The following is a 16,549-nucleotide window of genomic DNA, read 5'->3' on the forward strand; positions in this document are numbered from 1 at the left end:
GTAGGCATTTAGTTAGCACTTATAAGCACTTAGTAAGCACTTGTAAGCACTTAGTAAGCACTTGTAAGCACTTAGTAAGCACTTATAAGCACTTGTAAGCACTCAGAAAGCACTTAGTAAGCACCACTGATCTGTTTCTCTGACCTCCACAACTTTATTTTACATACTAATAAAGCTCACATCTAAGAAAACTGGAGATCAAGCCAGGGCTTTGTATGTTCTAGGCAAGCATTCTAATACTAAACTACAGTCCCAGCTGTATTTCCAGTCCCACAATAGTCTTGCTAAATTACTCAGGTTGGTCTTGAACTTGAGATCATCCTGCTCAACTTTCCAGGTAGCTCAGGTAAAAGGCCTGTGCCATCTGGCCCAGCTAAAGCATGCCAGTTTAAAGGATACAATTCATTGGGTTGTGGTATATTTGTATGGCTGTTCAACTATTACCACTATCTATTCTGATGCCCCAGAAAGAAACCTTGTACTCTGGATTACCATTGCCTGTTTTTATTCAACCTATTCCTCCTACCCCACAACCCAGTCCTGGATAGTCACTAAATCTATTTTTTTTGTCTCAGTAAACTTGTCATATTCTATCTCTCACTCCCATTTTTTCTTTATTTCTAGAGGAGAAAGTGTTTATTTTAGTTCACAGTACTAAGTTATAGTACACCATTGTGGGGAAGTAACAATTCCAAGAGCTCAAAACAGCTGAGCACATTGTACTCATAATTGAGAAGCAAAGAGGTGATGGGGGCGGTCCTTCTGTGTACATGATTGTCTTATTGGTTGATAAGTAAAGCACTGTTGGCCAACAGGAAGACAAGATAGGTGGGACTAGGAGTCAAGGAGGATTCTGGGAAGGGTAGGAGAAAGCGCAGAGTCACCATGTGAGCCCCGGAAGACAGGATGCTTGCTGCTGGCGTCCGATAAAATATATAGATTTATGATAATTAAGACTGAGCTAGCAGATGAGAAATCCTAGTCATTGGCCAAGCAGCATTTGTACCTAATATAAGTCTCTGTTTGTTACTTGGGACCTTAATGTGGTAGCGGGCAGAACTTGGGCAGCCTGGCAGAAAGTGCCCATGTGGCAGCAGGACTGGGGCAGCTTAGTGGAAAGACTTATTGTTACAAAGAGGAGTGGATTAATGTATTTATTCTTCTTTTTAATTCTCTTGAGATCTCATTTTGTGGCCAATACTAGCCTTGAACTCATAATAATTCTTCTGTTTTAGCCTCCAAGTTCTGGGATTGCAAGCTACCACATCCAGAAACTGCATAAAAACAATTATAAAATACATGGTCCTTTTCTGTAGGTAGAATCAGGGCTGGAGATATGACTCAGTGGTAGAACGCTTGCCTAACATCCACAAAAATCTGTGTTTAACCCCAAGTACTGACGATGGGGAGGGGGAGGGACAAGCATATATATAATCCTTGCCATTTCCATTAAGTTTCTTCTCTCCTCCCCCTCCTTCCCCTCCCCCTTCCTCTTCTCCCTCTCTCCCTCCCCCTCTCTCCCCTTCTCCCTCTCCTTCCTCTCTCTCCCCTCCCTCATATTGTATGGCTTCCTAACTCACTTTTTTATCTCTGGAACCTGGTTGGCTGTCCAAACACATTAAGTGTTCTGATTAGAATCAGAGACTTCAAGTGTACTTTTAGAGGTGAAAGGTACAATTAGGAATCTACAAGGGCAGGGAATGGAATGGGACTAGGATAGGAGTAGGTATATAGGGAATGGTGGAGAGAACGGAACATCTTATGAGCTCAGGCACCTGTCTTCCAGAAGCTTCCAATCTTATCCTGCTTTTTGGCTCATACTATAACACTATTTTTCTTTTCTTTTTCCTTTGTCCTTTTAAAACATTTATTTATTTGAGGTAGCCAAGACTAACCTTGAACTTATGATCCTTCTGTCTCAACCTCCCAAGTACTAGTGGTATAGGTATGTGCCACCATGCCCAGCTTTCCACACTATCTTTCAACAAAGCCTATTATGTTATAGACTATCTTGACCAATATATGCTACCTTTTGAGTGAATAAGACATTCAGTTAGCAGGAGCCAAGTTCTATTTTTATTATTAGGTGCTAATTCTGAAGAACTCTGTAGTAAGGAGCTCTAATAATTTGGGACAGTTCAGATATGTGCTATCCAATATGGTAGTCACTGTGACTATGTGCCTTCTTGAACTGCAGTAGTGTAAGTCTGAGATGTGCTAAGTATAAAAAACATATCAGAAATGGAAAACTTGATACAAAAGAAGAAAAAAGTATTGAGGGCTGGAGAGATAGCTCAGCCTCTAAGAGCACTTGACTGTTCTTCCAGAAGTCCTGAGTTCAATTCCCAGCAACCACATGGTGGCTCACAACCATCTGTAATGAAATCAGGTGACATACATGCAAGCAGAACACTGTATACATAATAAATGAATAAATCTTTAAAAAAGAAAAAAGTATCTTATATTTAAAATTTTGAAAATACTGAGTTGTAATGATAAGTCTGTACTCCATAGCTGCCTGAGCCCCGCCGCCTCGTGGTGCCCAGAATAACACACAGAGTCTTATATTAGTTTATAATGCTGCTGGCCAATTGACTAGGATGTCTTATATGCTATCCCAGTCTTAATTATCATAAATCTATATATTTTATAAGACTTATCGAGGACACCTTCCACTGGCATCCTCTTCCTGGAAATCACATGGTGGCTCCAGAGCAGAGAGCCAGAGGAAGAGCAAGAGCAAGAGGACAATTTCCTGTTTGTCCTTGCTTATATATGAGTCTGCTTGCTATGTCACTTCATAAGACTTCCTTTTACTACATTTCTTAGAATCCTCCTTGACTCCTAGTGCCACCTAACTTGCTTCCTCATTGGCCAACAGTACTTTATTTATCAACCAATAAGACAAACATATACACAGAAGGACCTCCCCCATCACTGGGTTAGCTAAAATATATCATAAAATTGGTGTTTCATTCATTTCTTTATACTTTTTAAATTTTGTCTACTACAAAATTTGAATAATACCTATGAAGCAAGAAGTTACTGCATGTACCGATACTCCTCCAGTGACTTGGGAGGCTGAGGCAGGAGGAGCAGTGAAATCCAGGAGTGCAGGACTAGCTGAAGTAACATAGTGAGACCCCACCTCTTAAAAGAAACTATATGTAATTACATATGCCACCCACACACATGGCTCACATTATACTTTACTGTACCATTCTTTGTTTTCCCTAAAGCCCCTAGGAATAATAACTGGAAGCCAGAATTCTCTCACCTCATAGTTAAATGCTTGAAGTGGGACTTCTTAAGAAGAGCCTTTAGACTAAGTACTGACAAAATTCATTTTCTCCAAGCGGCATTTGTTCATTTAGGCAAACCTCTGAGTAGTTGGATAGGCCTTAGCAGTGAGAAAAATGGTGGAAATGTGTGAGGCAGTTGACTTGCCTGAGGCGGCTGTTGGTTCCCAGCTGTATTTACACTCTGCTTCAGTGAATAAATACCACTTTGGCTGGGCCAGCCCAAATGTTTATTTCTTCGAAAACACCATTTCCGAAGCATAAGCACTTGTTTCACAGTCTGTTTTAGGGAGGCAGATCCACATAATTGTTCAGATTCTGCTGCTCACACATTTTGGAATTTTGGAATCAGACCAACTCAATAGCCTCTGAGTTGGTGCCTCCTGCTTCGAAGCTGATTCCCAGATATATTTTGTTTCAGTTTAGGAAGTGACAGCAAAGGGGTTAAAGGGCTTGATAAACTGTTTGTATAAGAAGCTTGTATTCTTTTAAATTAGCCTCTAAAGCATTGCCTTGATCTCTTTGATTTTTCTGCAATGGACAAGTTACTCCTCTACACAAAAAGGTGCCTTGGCATAGAGCCATGAGCAATCCTAATATGCCATGCCATTTAAACAGTTTTGAAAACACTTGCAAGCAATTCTAGTACTTTATTCCCAAAGAAGTTGACAAAAATTTAGATTCAAGTGGTAAGTTTGAAAAAAAAAAATAAGAGAACTACGACTTGCACTGAGGTGTGCTAACAGTTATTGGATTTCTAAATATTTACCAAGGATTATCCATAAGCACATATACTACAAAATGAAATGGTCTCTTTCCCTCTGACCCAGATACATACACAGTGTAAGTCAATTTTCTCCCAAGAGGAATTGGGAAGGCATAATTAGTGGTGTACAGAGCTGCACTGTAGTTAATGGGCTAGTCCTTATGGAAATGGAATAAACAACAACTTGTCCAGACAGTGAGATTGATATGGAACATGCCCAGATTTCCTTCTCAGTCATAATATTTAGTTTTTTCAGGTTAAAAAAAAAATCCTGTTCAAAACCTACCAAATAAACTAAAGTACAGCCACCATAGAAATGGTCTCTGTGGCTTGGAGAAAACTTAAAAGTAATGCTTCCATTTTCTGTCATACTTTGATGCTTTAAAATAAGAATGGAAGGTGCAGGTGGGCATTTGGTGTTTCAAGCCTTTAATCCTAGCACTCAGGGAGGCAAAGCCAGTAGATCTCTAAATTCAAGACCAGCCTGCTCTACATAGTGAGTTCCAGGACAGCCAGGGCTACACAGAGAAACCCTGTCTTGAATCCTCACCCCCCAAGAAAGAAAAGAAAAGAAAAGAAAAGAAAGAAGGAAGGAAGGAAGGAAGGAAGGAAGGAAGGAAGGAACGACTGTGTTAGAGAGACCTACTCAGTGGTAAAAGCTCTTGCTGCTCTTGCAGAGAATCTGAGTTCCGTTCCCAACCCAAATTGGGCATATCACAACCACTAATAATTCAGCATCATGGAATCCAATGCCCACTTCTGACCTTCATGAGGATACATACACATATACATGAGTGAAAAATCATAAAACCAAAACTTTTTTAAAAGGAAGTAAGTAGATTGTATAGAGGAACAAGCCTGTAATCCCAGCATGTGAGAAAAAGAGGCAAGAAAATAGAATAAAGGGTCCTCTTCAGCTGTATAGTTAGTTCAAGGCCAGTGTGGACTACTTGAGACCATTTCTCAAAATGAAAAAATAAAAATACAAAAAGGTATGGTAGTATACATCTGTAATCCAAGCACTAACTGGAAGCAGGAAGATCAGGAGTTCAAGGTTACCACTGGTTACATAGTAAATTCTAGATCAATTTGAGCCACATAAGACCCTGACTCAAATCACCAAAAAACAATGGGTATGGTGACACCTTTAATCACCAGCGCTTGCGAGGCAGAGGCAGGCAAATGTCTATGAGTTTGAAATCTGGCTGATCTACATAGTGAATTCCAGGCTGACCAGAGCTATATAATAAGAGTCTGGTCCAAAAACAGGTACAAAAGTAAAAACAAAAATAAAGGAAGAAATGTAAAGAAGTTGCTTGGGCTCAGCAGTTCAGAGCACTTGCTCTGTCAGAGGACCCAGGTTGAGTTTCCAGCAACCACAATGGCTGCTTCCAGCGCCCTCTAATTCTAGTTCCAGAGGATCTGATGTTGTCTTCTCGTCTCCACAGGTACCTGCATGCATATGATGTATATACAAATACTCAAGACACACACACACACACACACAGAGAGAGAGAGAGAGAGAGAGAGAGAGAGAGAGAGAGAGAGAGAGAGAGAGAGAAATGAATCTTCAAACAAACAAAAAAAGAATTTAAAAAATTTAAAAGGCTCTTGGACTGGATGTAGTGTCCCATGCTTTTAATCCCAGGTCCTAGGAGGCAAAGGCAGGTAGAGTTTGAGGTCAGCCTGCAGAGCCTGGTCTACATAGTGAGTTCCAGGAGAGCCAGAGCTGTGAGACCCTGTCTCAAAACAAAACAAAACAAAAACAAAAACAAAAAGTCTCTTGGAAAATAAAGAAGTGAAGGCAAAGAAAGGATTCTGTAAATTGGAGAGCTTTTGTTTTGCCAAAGTGAATATTGAGTACCTTATAGGTACAATGAGATGCTTTAAAACAAATGAGTTGTCAATATGTTGCCTAGGCTGGTCTTAAACTCATGCACTCAAGAAATCATCCCATTTCAGCCTTCTAAGTAGTTACAATTACAGATGTGTACAACTGTGTCTGTGAGAAGAAACAGTCTTGATGAATCTTACAGATTTTAAATCTCAGACAAGGTGTACATAGTAAGTCATAGAAGTTGTACAGTTTTTTCCTTTTAAAAGTTCACAACACAAGCCTGTTAATCTCAGTATTTGGGAGACAGAGGGGAGGACTTCAAATTCAAGGATAGCTGAAGTCACAAATGGGAAGCCTGTTTCAAAGTACCAAGGGTGAATTGGAAAGATGTTTCAAGTGGTTAAGGCCCTTGCTGCACAAAGCCTGACAACCTGAGCTCCAGCTCTGGAACCCACATAAAGAAGAAAGAAGAAGTAACTCCACAAAGTTGTTCTGTCTTCTACATGCACACCATGGCATACATGCCCATATACACACATCACGTATGCACTAACAATAAATGTACCAAAATAAAATAAAACCCAAGGCCTACTATAGGTATGGTTACCCACACCTACAATCCCAGCATTTGGGAGGCTGAGATAGGAGGATGCTGTAAGTTTGAGGATAGCCTAAGCTACAAAATTAGTTCTTCCAGGACAGCCTGGGCTACAGTGTAAGACTACCTTAAAGAAATGTATATATATATATATATATATATATATATATATATATATATAGTTTGGCGGAGGTGGTACATGCCTTTAGTCTCAGTACTCAGGAAGCAAAGGCAGGAAGATCTCTGCAAGTTCAAGCCCAGCCTGATCTACAGAGCTAGTTCCAGGATAGCCAAGGCAACACAAAGAAACCCTGTCTCAAAAAACCAAAACAAAAACCAAACCAACAACAACAAAAAACCTCCAAGGATTGGAGATGTGGCTTAGTGGGAGAGCATGCAGTAGGCCTTGATTTTATCCAGAGCACCTCAAAAAAGAAAAAAAATAAATAAGTAGCAGTTTAAAATAAGATTTGAAAGAGCCTAAGATATCCTCTCAATAACATTAACTCCTATCTCAGGTCCCTTGTGGCTGCTGATACAAATAAATCAGAACCAGATGAAAGCCTCTGTTGAGCTGGGTATGTGGCACTTGGTGAACAGGGGCTTTGAGGTCATAAAGTCAAGATAGTCCCTGTCTACACATTGAGACCTTGACTCAAAAAACAAACAAGAGCTGTTATGCAATCCCAGTATATTGTTCATCATCTTAACTCATTTATTACATTGTCCAATAAACGAGCTACCTAAAATACCAATATAAAAAGGAGCCCCACATTTAGTGATGCTGCTGAGCATCACTCTTGGAGGAGAAGCACATCTTACCTGAAGCAAAGGCATCAGCTGCAAGCCTAGGGCTTGCTCATAGAGCAAGTTCAGTTCAGCACAACTGGAGAAGGAAAGCTTGGAAGTATAGAGGTAATAGTGTACGTGCCTAAACGTGGAACCATCTCTGTCAATGAATAGCCTCTGGGTTTCTGAAGAGGTCAAGGCTGAAGCCTCTTTCCACAGCAGCGAGTCTGGGAACTGAGCAAGTTTGCTTCTGGGAACTGAGAAATGCCAGCCCCCAACATTGAAATGAAACAAATCCTCTGCTGATTCATGGGGCACACCAGGTTCCTCCTAAAGGGAAAATGAGGAGAGTTATGTAACAAAAGGAAATTGAAAGCATCCTGACAGGGAGCATTAAACTACATTTGCTGACAATATGGTAATGTACATTCAACATCCAAAGGAATTCACACACACACACACACACATACAAACGCACGCACGCACGCACGTACACAGAGTGTTATGAGCTCAGCAAGACTGAAGAATATTTTAAAAAACAAATTATATTTTACACATTAACAATTTAAAAAGCCAGCCATGGTTTCATGCATCTGTAATCCCAGCACTCGGAAGATTGTGGCAGGAGGATCACTACAAGTCTGAGGACAGAAAGTGCTACATACTGAACTCAAGGGCAACTATGGCTACATAATGAGACCCTGTATTAAAAGGTGGGAGAAAGGCTGGAATGATGGGTAAGAGTGCTTGTTATGAAACATTAGGACCTGAATTTGGGTTCCCAACATCCAAGTAAAAGAGCTAGGTGTGACCCAGTGTTCATCTGTAACCCCAGCACTGAGTGGGGACAGAAACAAGAAGATCCTTGGGGGTTTTGCTGGCTGCCAGCCTAGCTGAAAAATGAGGAGCTCTACTTCAAGAGAGAGACCTTGTCTCAAAGGAGTAAGTGTGAGAATGAAAGGGCAGAATACTTGATGCTGTCTTCTGATCTCTGCATGCACACACATAGGCTTGTTCATGTGAATGTACATATATGTACGCACACACATACACTGAGAAAGAAAATGAGAAAAATAAACAATTCTGTTGGTAACATCATCAGAAAGAAGCAGTCATTAATAAATTTAAGAAGTATAATTCCTGTACTCTGAAAACATCAGAACACCGTTTAAATCATTGTTTGGCATGTGTATATGTGCCAGATGCTGACATTGGTTATCTTTTGCAATTGCTGTCCACATTGTATTTTGAGAGTAATCTCTCACTGAATCTGGGTTCTTGGATTCAGCTAGGCTGGCTGGCCATTGGGCCCCAGCAATTCTCCTGTCACTGCCTCTCCAATGCTGGGATTACAGGATAGTTAGCTTTGTATGTGGGTGTTAGGGCTTGAACTCAGATCCTCATTCTTGCACAACAAGCAGTTTCCTGATGACCCCTCTCCTGATTAACCCTTCTTGAAAGACTTTTAAAATACTCAAATAAATGGGAAATAGGTTCACTTGAGAAATTTAATATGGAGATGACAATACTCAAGTTAAGCATGGTGGTCAACAACTATAACCCTGGAATTTGAGAGGCTAAGGCAGGAAGATTGCTAGCTGTAGGCCAGCCTGAGCTACACAGCAAGACCCTGCCTAAAAATATGGTAATATTCTCCAAACAAACGTACAAATTCAACACAATTCTGATGAAAATACCAGCTGCCTTAGAAAGAACCCAGAATAGCTACAACAATCTTTGGAAAGAAAAACTAAATTTTAGTATCCATACTTCCAATTTTGAAAACTTACTACACAGCAAGATTAATTAAGACAGTGTACTATTGGTATAAAGACAGCCACATAGATATACAGTATAGACTGGAGCCTAGAAATAAATCTTTATAACTATATTTAGTTGAATTTGTCCATCAACTGGTGAATGAATAAAGTGGAATATATCCATACATTGAAAGTATTTTGGTAGATTTGTTTGTTTAAGACAGGGTCTCACTTTGGAGCCCTGGATGGTATTGGAACTCACTCTGTAGACCAGGCTGGCCTCAAACTCACAGAGATCCATCTGACTCTGCCTCCCAAGTGCTGCTATTAAAGGCATGTGTGCTACCAGGTCTGACTCATTGAAATGTTATTAATAAAAAGGAGTGAGCAGTAAGTGTTTAAGCATTCTTAACTGCTGAACATGGGGTGTGTGTGTGTGTGTGTGTGTGTGTGTGTATGTGTGTTTAAAGAGCATTGCAATGGAATACTCTACATTTCATTGAGCTCTCTTAGGATCCTTCCATTATTGGGGATAAATGTTGTAGATGCCTTTTCATATATAAAAAAGCAACAAAGATCACTAAAATTCCTTAGCTCATTGCTAAAATTTAAGACCATCTATAAGTGAGTTATTCACTTTCCTTTAAGATAATCTAGTTTATTGCTAGGCAGTAATGGCACATGCTTTTAATCCCAGCACTTGGGAGGCAGAGTCAGATGGATCACTGTGAGTTCGAGGCCAGCCTGGTCTACAGAGTGAGTTCCAGGACAGCCAGAGCTACACAGAGAAACCCTGTCTCTATTATTATTAGTAGTAGCAGTATTACTAATTTAGTTTATCAACACCATGGAAAAGTAGAAAGCCATGAAACACATAAACCATTATCAGATTAAAATTTCTTTCACATATGTTGCCATGGCAGAGGACAAGAGTCTGTTCACTCTTTTTACCATGTAGGTTCTGGGGATCAAAGTCATGTCAGTCTTGTTGACAAGTCCTTTTACCCAATGAGACATCTTGCTTGCCCATTATCAGATTTTAAAGTAAACAAAGAGCCAAGTGTCATGCACACCTTTAGTCTCAGCATTTAGGAGGCAGGGGCGGGTGGATCTGTGATCAAGGCCAATGTGATAGACACAGAAAGTTCCAGGCTAGCCAGGGCTACATGTCTCTAAATAAAGCAAGAGTACTGAGACTGAAGAGTTGGTACAGAGGTGAAGAGCACTTGTTCTTGCAGAGGACCTGCATTTGATTCCTAGTACCCACATGGTAGCTAGAAGGCATTTGTTATTCAAGAGAGATTTTTGATATAAAGAATTCAAGATTCTTTGCCTGAACTGCCAAAATAATAAAACTGACAACATTTCTGGATGCTTAATTTTTTTTCTTTTTCATACACTTAGGTAGAACAATAAAGCTGGGCATGGTAGCTCACACCTGTAATTCCATCGCTCAGGAAGCAAAAAAAAAAAAAAAAAAAAAAAGTGGGGGCATCATTGTGAGTTTCAGGTTAGCCTGCACTATCTAGTGTGTTCCATACTAGTCTGGGCTCCAGACTAAAAACCTATCTCAAACAAACAAACAAAAGAAATAAAAGGGATACAAATAGGAGAGGTAAAGGTCAAGATATTCCTACTTGCAGACATGAATCTCTACTTAAAAGACTATAATATACCAGAAAACTCTCAAATATGAGGAAACACTTTCAGCAAAGTAGCATAACATGAAATTAACAAATAAAAACCATAATTTTCCTACATACCAATAACAAATTTGCAAAGACAGGAATCAGAAGAAAATCCCATTCACAGTATCGTTTCAAGTACCTAGAAGTAAAGCTAAACGGGAGGTGAAAGACTCTACAATGAAGACTTTAAGGCACTGAAGAAACAAACAAGAATGCTAGGAGACAGAAAGACCTCCGATTTCCATGTACTGACAAATAAGTATTATGAAAAAACTGGCTATATTACCAAAAGTGATCTACATATTTAGTACAATCTCTATCAAAATGCTAGTGAAATTCTCCACAAAACTGGAAAAATCAATCCCAAAATTCATGTGAAAGCACAAATTATCCCAAGTAACTAAAACAATCCTAAGCAGAAAGAGCACTGCTGGAAGAATTATATTACAGGCTCTCAAATTACACTAAAGAGTCATAAGAATAAAAACAACATGAGGCTTGTAGTGGTGGCCTTTAATCCTGGCAACTCAGAATGTAGAGGCAGGTAGATTTCTGTCTTAAGAAACAACAAACAACCCCAGACTGATAACTGGGATACCAGCATGAGACTGATCCAGACCCCAGGAAAATGGATTTCATTGAGAAAACCTCGGAAATCTACAGGACCTCCTGTAGTAGTTCAGTACTTATCCCTAGCATAGGTGTGGACTTTGGGAGCCCATTCCACATAGAGGAATACTCCCTGAGCCAAGACACATGGGGGTGGGCCTAGGCCCTATGCCAAAGGATATGATAGACTCTGGTGACCCCCACCCCTGTGGAAGGCCTCACCATTCAGGGGGAGCAGAAAGGATATGTGATAGGTAGGGTTTCACTGGGGAGAGGGGTGGTAGGGGAGGACAGGAGGGAGAAGGGAACTGGGATTGTCAAGTAAAAAAAAACTTGTTTCTAATTCAAATAAAAAAATCTGAAAAACAACAACAAATAATAATAAATAAAACAAACCAGCATAATACAGACACAAAAGGAGACACATAGACCAATGGAATAGATTCCCAGATACAGCCACCTACTTGTTGACAAAGTTGTCAAAAACATACATTGGAATAAAGCTTCTTCAACAAATGGTGTTGGGAAAACTTTATTTCCACATTTAAGAATGAAACTAAATGTATAACTCTAATACTGCACAAAAATCAACTCAAGGGCTGGTAAGATGGCTCAGTGGGTAAAGGCACTTGCTGCCAAGCCTGATGATCTGAGTTTGATCCCTAGAATCTTCATTGTGGAGAGAAGAGACTCCCTCAAGTTACCCACTGACTTGTACTGTGTTATGGGCCCCCAAAACCCCACAATAAAAAATAAATAAATGTAATTTAAAAATTATTAAATAATCAATCCAAAAATGAATCAAAGTTCTTAATGTAAGACCTGAAACTTTGAAACTGCTAGAGGAAAACAGGCAAACATTTAAAGATAGTCGTAGCCAAGGACTTTATGAAGCAAAGGAAATAATCTCAAGAACTGACAAAAGGCCTTGTGAAACAATCAGCAAAGTGAAGAAGCCTACAGAATGGAAGAAAATGTTCAGTGGCTATATATCCAACAGAGGATTAATGCCCAGAATCTATTTTTAAAAGGGTGGGGGCTGGAGAGATGACTAAGTGGTTAAGAGCACTGGCTGTTCTTGCAGAAGACCTAGGTTTGGTTCCCATTGCCCACCTGGCAGCTCACAGCCATCTGTAACTCTAGTTCCAGGGACTCTTGACATCATCTTTTGGCTTCTGTGGACACCAGGCATGAAGATAATGCACATATATATGTGCAAGCAAAACACTCATATACATAACTTTTTTGTTATTGTTGTTGGTTTTGTTGAGACAGGGCTCCTCTGCAGAGCCCTGGCTGTTCTAGAACTCACTTTGTAGACCAGGCTGGTCACAAACTCAGAGATCTGCCTGCCTCTCCCTTCTGAGTACTGAGATCAAAGGTGTGTGCCACCACACACACACATATATATAATGATTTTATATTATTATTATTATTATTATTATTATTATTATTATTATTATTACTATGTTTCAAGACTGGGTTTCTCTTTGAAATAGTCCTGGCTGTCCTGGAAACTCACTTTGTAGACCAGGCTGGCCTCGAATGCACTGAGATCTGCCTGCCTCTGCCTTCCAAGTACTGGGATCAAAGGTGTGTGCCACCACCCGGAAATAATTTATTTTTAAAAAACTCCAGATTTCAAATACCTAAAAAACAAATCATCAAGTCAATAAAAAGAACTGAAGTAATGGTTTTCAAAGGGTGAGATAAGATGGCCAGTAACATTCTGAAAAAAATGTTTAACACCCTAAGCCATCAGGGAAATACAAATTAAAGCTGCACTGAATATCTACTTCATTGAGTCAGAATGACTATCCTTCAACAAAACAACACCAAATTTGGGCTGAAGAGATAGCTCAATGATGAAGAACACTTGTTATGCCAGGAGGTGGTAATGCACACCTCTAATCCCAGCAGAGAGAAACCCTGTCTCGAAAAAACAAAAACAGTTCCTAATACCCATGTTGAGCACCTCACATCCACATGTAACTACAGCCTTAGGGAATGAAGCACCCTCTTTTGGCTTCCAAGGACACCCTCACACATCATGTGTATATATGCACATACACATAAACAAAAAAGTGATAAAATGAAATTTAACAATAACAAAAGGTAAACAACAAATGCTAAAATGGGGCTGCCACTACAGAAATCTAAAAAACTAAACATAGAAATAATTATATGATCCAATTATACCACTCATGGAGATATAATTTGTGCTGTGACAAAATACTTGTATTTGTATAAAGCAATTTAAGGGGCCACCTTAAAATCTATGGATAAAGGAGCCTGGTTGACCTGGGTTTAATCCTTGGGACCCATGTCAAATTGGAAGAAACTGATTCTACAATGTTGTCCTCTGACCTCTGCATGGCATGAGCACCCACCCACAATAATAATAATGATAAAAGTCCCTTAAGAAGATTTGTTTTGGCTCACTGTTTAAGAGCATTCAGTCTAGCATGTGAGAGAAGCTATGAGAGTTCATGGGAGAAGAAGCGTGAAGCAAGGACTCCTCACATCTGGGAAGACCAGAAAGCAGAAAGCAGAAGTATGCTGATGATCCTCCCTTTTTATTCAGGCAGATGCCATAGACCATGAGATGGGGCTGCTGCATTCAGAGTGGCTCTTCCTTCTTTGGTTAAATTTCTTTAGAAATATATTCTCACAGACATTCCTAGGAGAGTGCCTCTTAGGTAATTTCAACTCTGGGCAGGTTGACCACAAAAATTAACTACTACACACCTAAAGAATTCTAAATCATCATGCCATAGTTATATTTGCATATCCATGTTTATTACTGCACTATTCACAATAGCCAAGATATGGAACCAGCTTAGAGGCCAACAGATGAATAGATAAAGAAAATGTAGTAGATATACACAAGGGAATTTTATTCAGCTGTAAAGCATGAAATTTTGACATTTGCAGGAAAATGGATGGAATTGGAGATAAGCTAGACTCATGTTTTCTTTCATACATGGAATATAGATTTAAACATATACAGTATGTTATGAAAGTAGAAAGGGGTCTTTGAGAGACGAAGGTCCAAAGGAAGGGGAAATAAGGGGACATAAAAGCAAAAGGCGGGACTACTTAAGGGGAGAAAGTCACAACAAACAGGAGAATAATATACATATTTGAAAATGTCACAATGGAACCCACTAGTTTGTATGCTAACTAAAAACTAATTTAAAATTCTCTTAAGAATGGTGGTAGTGGGAACAAGACTATTAAAGTACAAGGTGGTTGTTCAAGAAAGGAAAAGGCTGGAGAGATGGCTCAGAGGTTAAGAGCACTGACTGCACTTCCAGAGGTCCTGAGTTCAATTCCCAGCAACCACATGGTGGCTCCATCCGTTATGAGATCTGGTGCCCTCTTCTGGTGTACAGATATACAGGGAAGCAGAATGTTGTATACATAGTAAACAAAATCTTTAAAAAGAAAAAGAAAGGAAAAGCCTCCTCTTCCATCAAAAACCTGCATCTGTCCTTCTGAGGAAGAAAAATAAATTCTTATAAGAGGGGCATTTCTTCTACAGGTTGTTTACATTTCTGAAATAAAGAGGAACCATTATGCATGTCACTTTCAGACTAGAAAAGCTCTAGGCGGAGAAAGAATACAGATTATAAAATGGAGTCATGGCTCAGAAGCAGAACTGGAAAAGCTAATCCAAAGACATTTTGAGTTCCATGCCTTCTAAATGTGACTTAGGCTGGACATGATAAACCGAGAGTAACTAAGGGCCCCACCTATATCAGAAAGAACAGATACACAAGGATTTGACTTTCTTCCTGTTCTAAGGTACCTAGCCGGTTGAAAGCTCAGCTGAGACACGCGTGTATGACGATTGGGGCATACTTGGATGCTAAAGTAAACCTGCTCCTTGGAGATTGAGCTCTGCTTATTAAAGAACAAGGTCTTTGTTCAAGTATTTGCTTCCACATTCGTCACACACGGGAAGGCTCTCGGGGGATGCTTCCTGGTAAACATTAGGTATGTAGCCATTCTTCCCAGAGCATTCTTCCCCAAAGACTGTTCAGGGGCTTCTTAGAGAAGAACTAGTCTGCCTGGGGAAGAGCCTCCAGTCATCAGCAGTTTGGGAAACTTGTAGTACTTGAAAAAATGGCTTCTTGCTAGACCGACGACAGTAAGTAGGACAGATTTTAGTCATCCCAAAGAGCATCTTATTTCCATACAACCTTCTTCCAAATCAAATTAGCGTGATAGAACCTTAGTGCCCTGAAGACGGGACTCAATTCCTCAGAGCCAAGTTTCTCCTACCTTCAGGAGTTCCTGTCATGCTGCCAATATCTGCTCTGCCCCCAAAACTGTCAGATCTGGATTTCCCCCTTTAAACGTCATTCCCATCTTGCTCAATGTCCAGAACAAACATGGCCTTTAAGGTACAAAGGCCTCCATCCTTCAAACAGACGTACCTCCTCCACCCCTCAAACCTGGCGCCCCTCAAATCCTCAGCAGAACAAGCAGTTCATCCCTAAAGGCAGCACGTTCTCAACTACTCATACAAGCTCTCCCCAGATGCTTCTAAACTAGGGCCGCCTTCCAACCCTCAGACCCCAGAGTCAGATCCCTATTCTCGAGGCCTTCATTCTGGGCACCAACTCCCCCATTCTCCACCTCAGTGGTTTTGGCGCCCTTCTCAGGGACGGGCTCCATACCATAGTCCTAACTTCTGTGGCAGGCGGACAAGCGCGTGACCTGTTCTCTAACGGTCCCTAAGTGAACCAAGGTCCTCAGCAAGTGGGAGGGGCGAGGCCTGAGCTGGGGGCGGGGCCTGGCACGAGGGGGCGTGGTCTGGCGAGCGCCGGGCGGTCTCGCGAGCGGTGGCAGGTGAGCGGCGGGCGTGAATGGCGGAGCAATGGGATCTGGACGAGGAGGGCCTCCGCCGCCTGGGGGCGCTGACCCTGGAGCAGCCGGGTAGGGCCAAGCCGGGAGGGTGTGGGTCGGGAGCATGGGTCAGAGGCTGAGAGGAAACTGGTGGAAGGCTTGGCAGCACGCGGTAGAGGCAGGGAACTGCAGAAGAGCAGTTCCTGAGGCGGAGAAAGAGGAAATTGAGGCACAGGGGTTACACCGAGGTGCAGAACAAGAAGTAACATGATAGTCTGAGGCAGAGGATGAGAAATGGAAGGAAAGGAGTGTGAAGTACTAACGAGCAAATTTGACAGAAAGAAGTCTC

General features: G+C 40.8%; 2 protein-coding genes across 2 annotated transcripts in view; one reads left to right on the plus strand and one right to left on the minus strand.

Annotated features, from left to right (window-relative positions):
* Nucleotides 1–16,029, minus strand: part of Kctd19 (potassium channel tetramerization domain containing 19) — a 40,906-nt gene extending 24,877 nt beyond the window's left edge. The window contains exons 1-2 of the mRNA XM_035441692.1: nt 15,976–16,029; nt 7,323–7,619 (exon numbers count right to left, since the gene is read on the minus strand). Of these exons, the coding sequence (XP_035297583.1) occupies nt 7,323–7,619; nt 15,976–16,029 (351 nt within the window). The remainder of the gene's footprint in view (nt 1–7,322; nt 7,620–15,975) is intronic.
* Nucleotides 16,030–16,220: 191 nt separating this feature from the next.
* Nucleotides 16,221–16,549, plus strand: part of Lrrc36 (leucine rich repeat containing 36) — a 50,967-nt gene continuing 50,638 nt past the window's right edge. The window contains exon 1 of the mRNA XM_027405819.2: nt 16,221–16,290. Within this exon, the coding sequence (XP_027261620.2) occupies nt 16,221–16,290 (70 nt within the window). The remainder of the gene's footprint in view (nt 16,291–16,549) is intronic.

This window comes from Cricetulus griseus, chromosome 3 (assembly GCF_003668045.3).
Source record: "Cricetulus griseus strain 17A/GY chromosome 3, alternate assembly CriGri-PICRH-1.0, whole genome shotgun sequence".
Classification (NCBI taxonomy): Eukaryota; Metazoa; Chordata; class Mammalia; order Rodentia; family Cricetidae; genus Cricetulus; species Cricetulus griseus.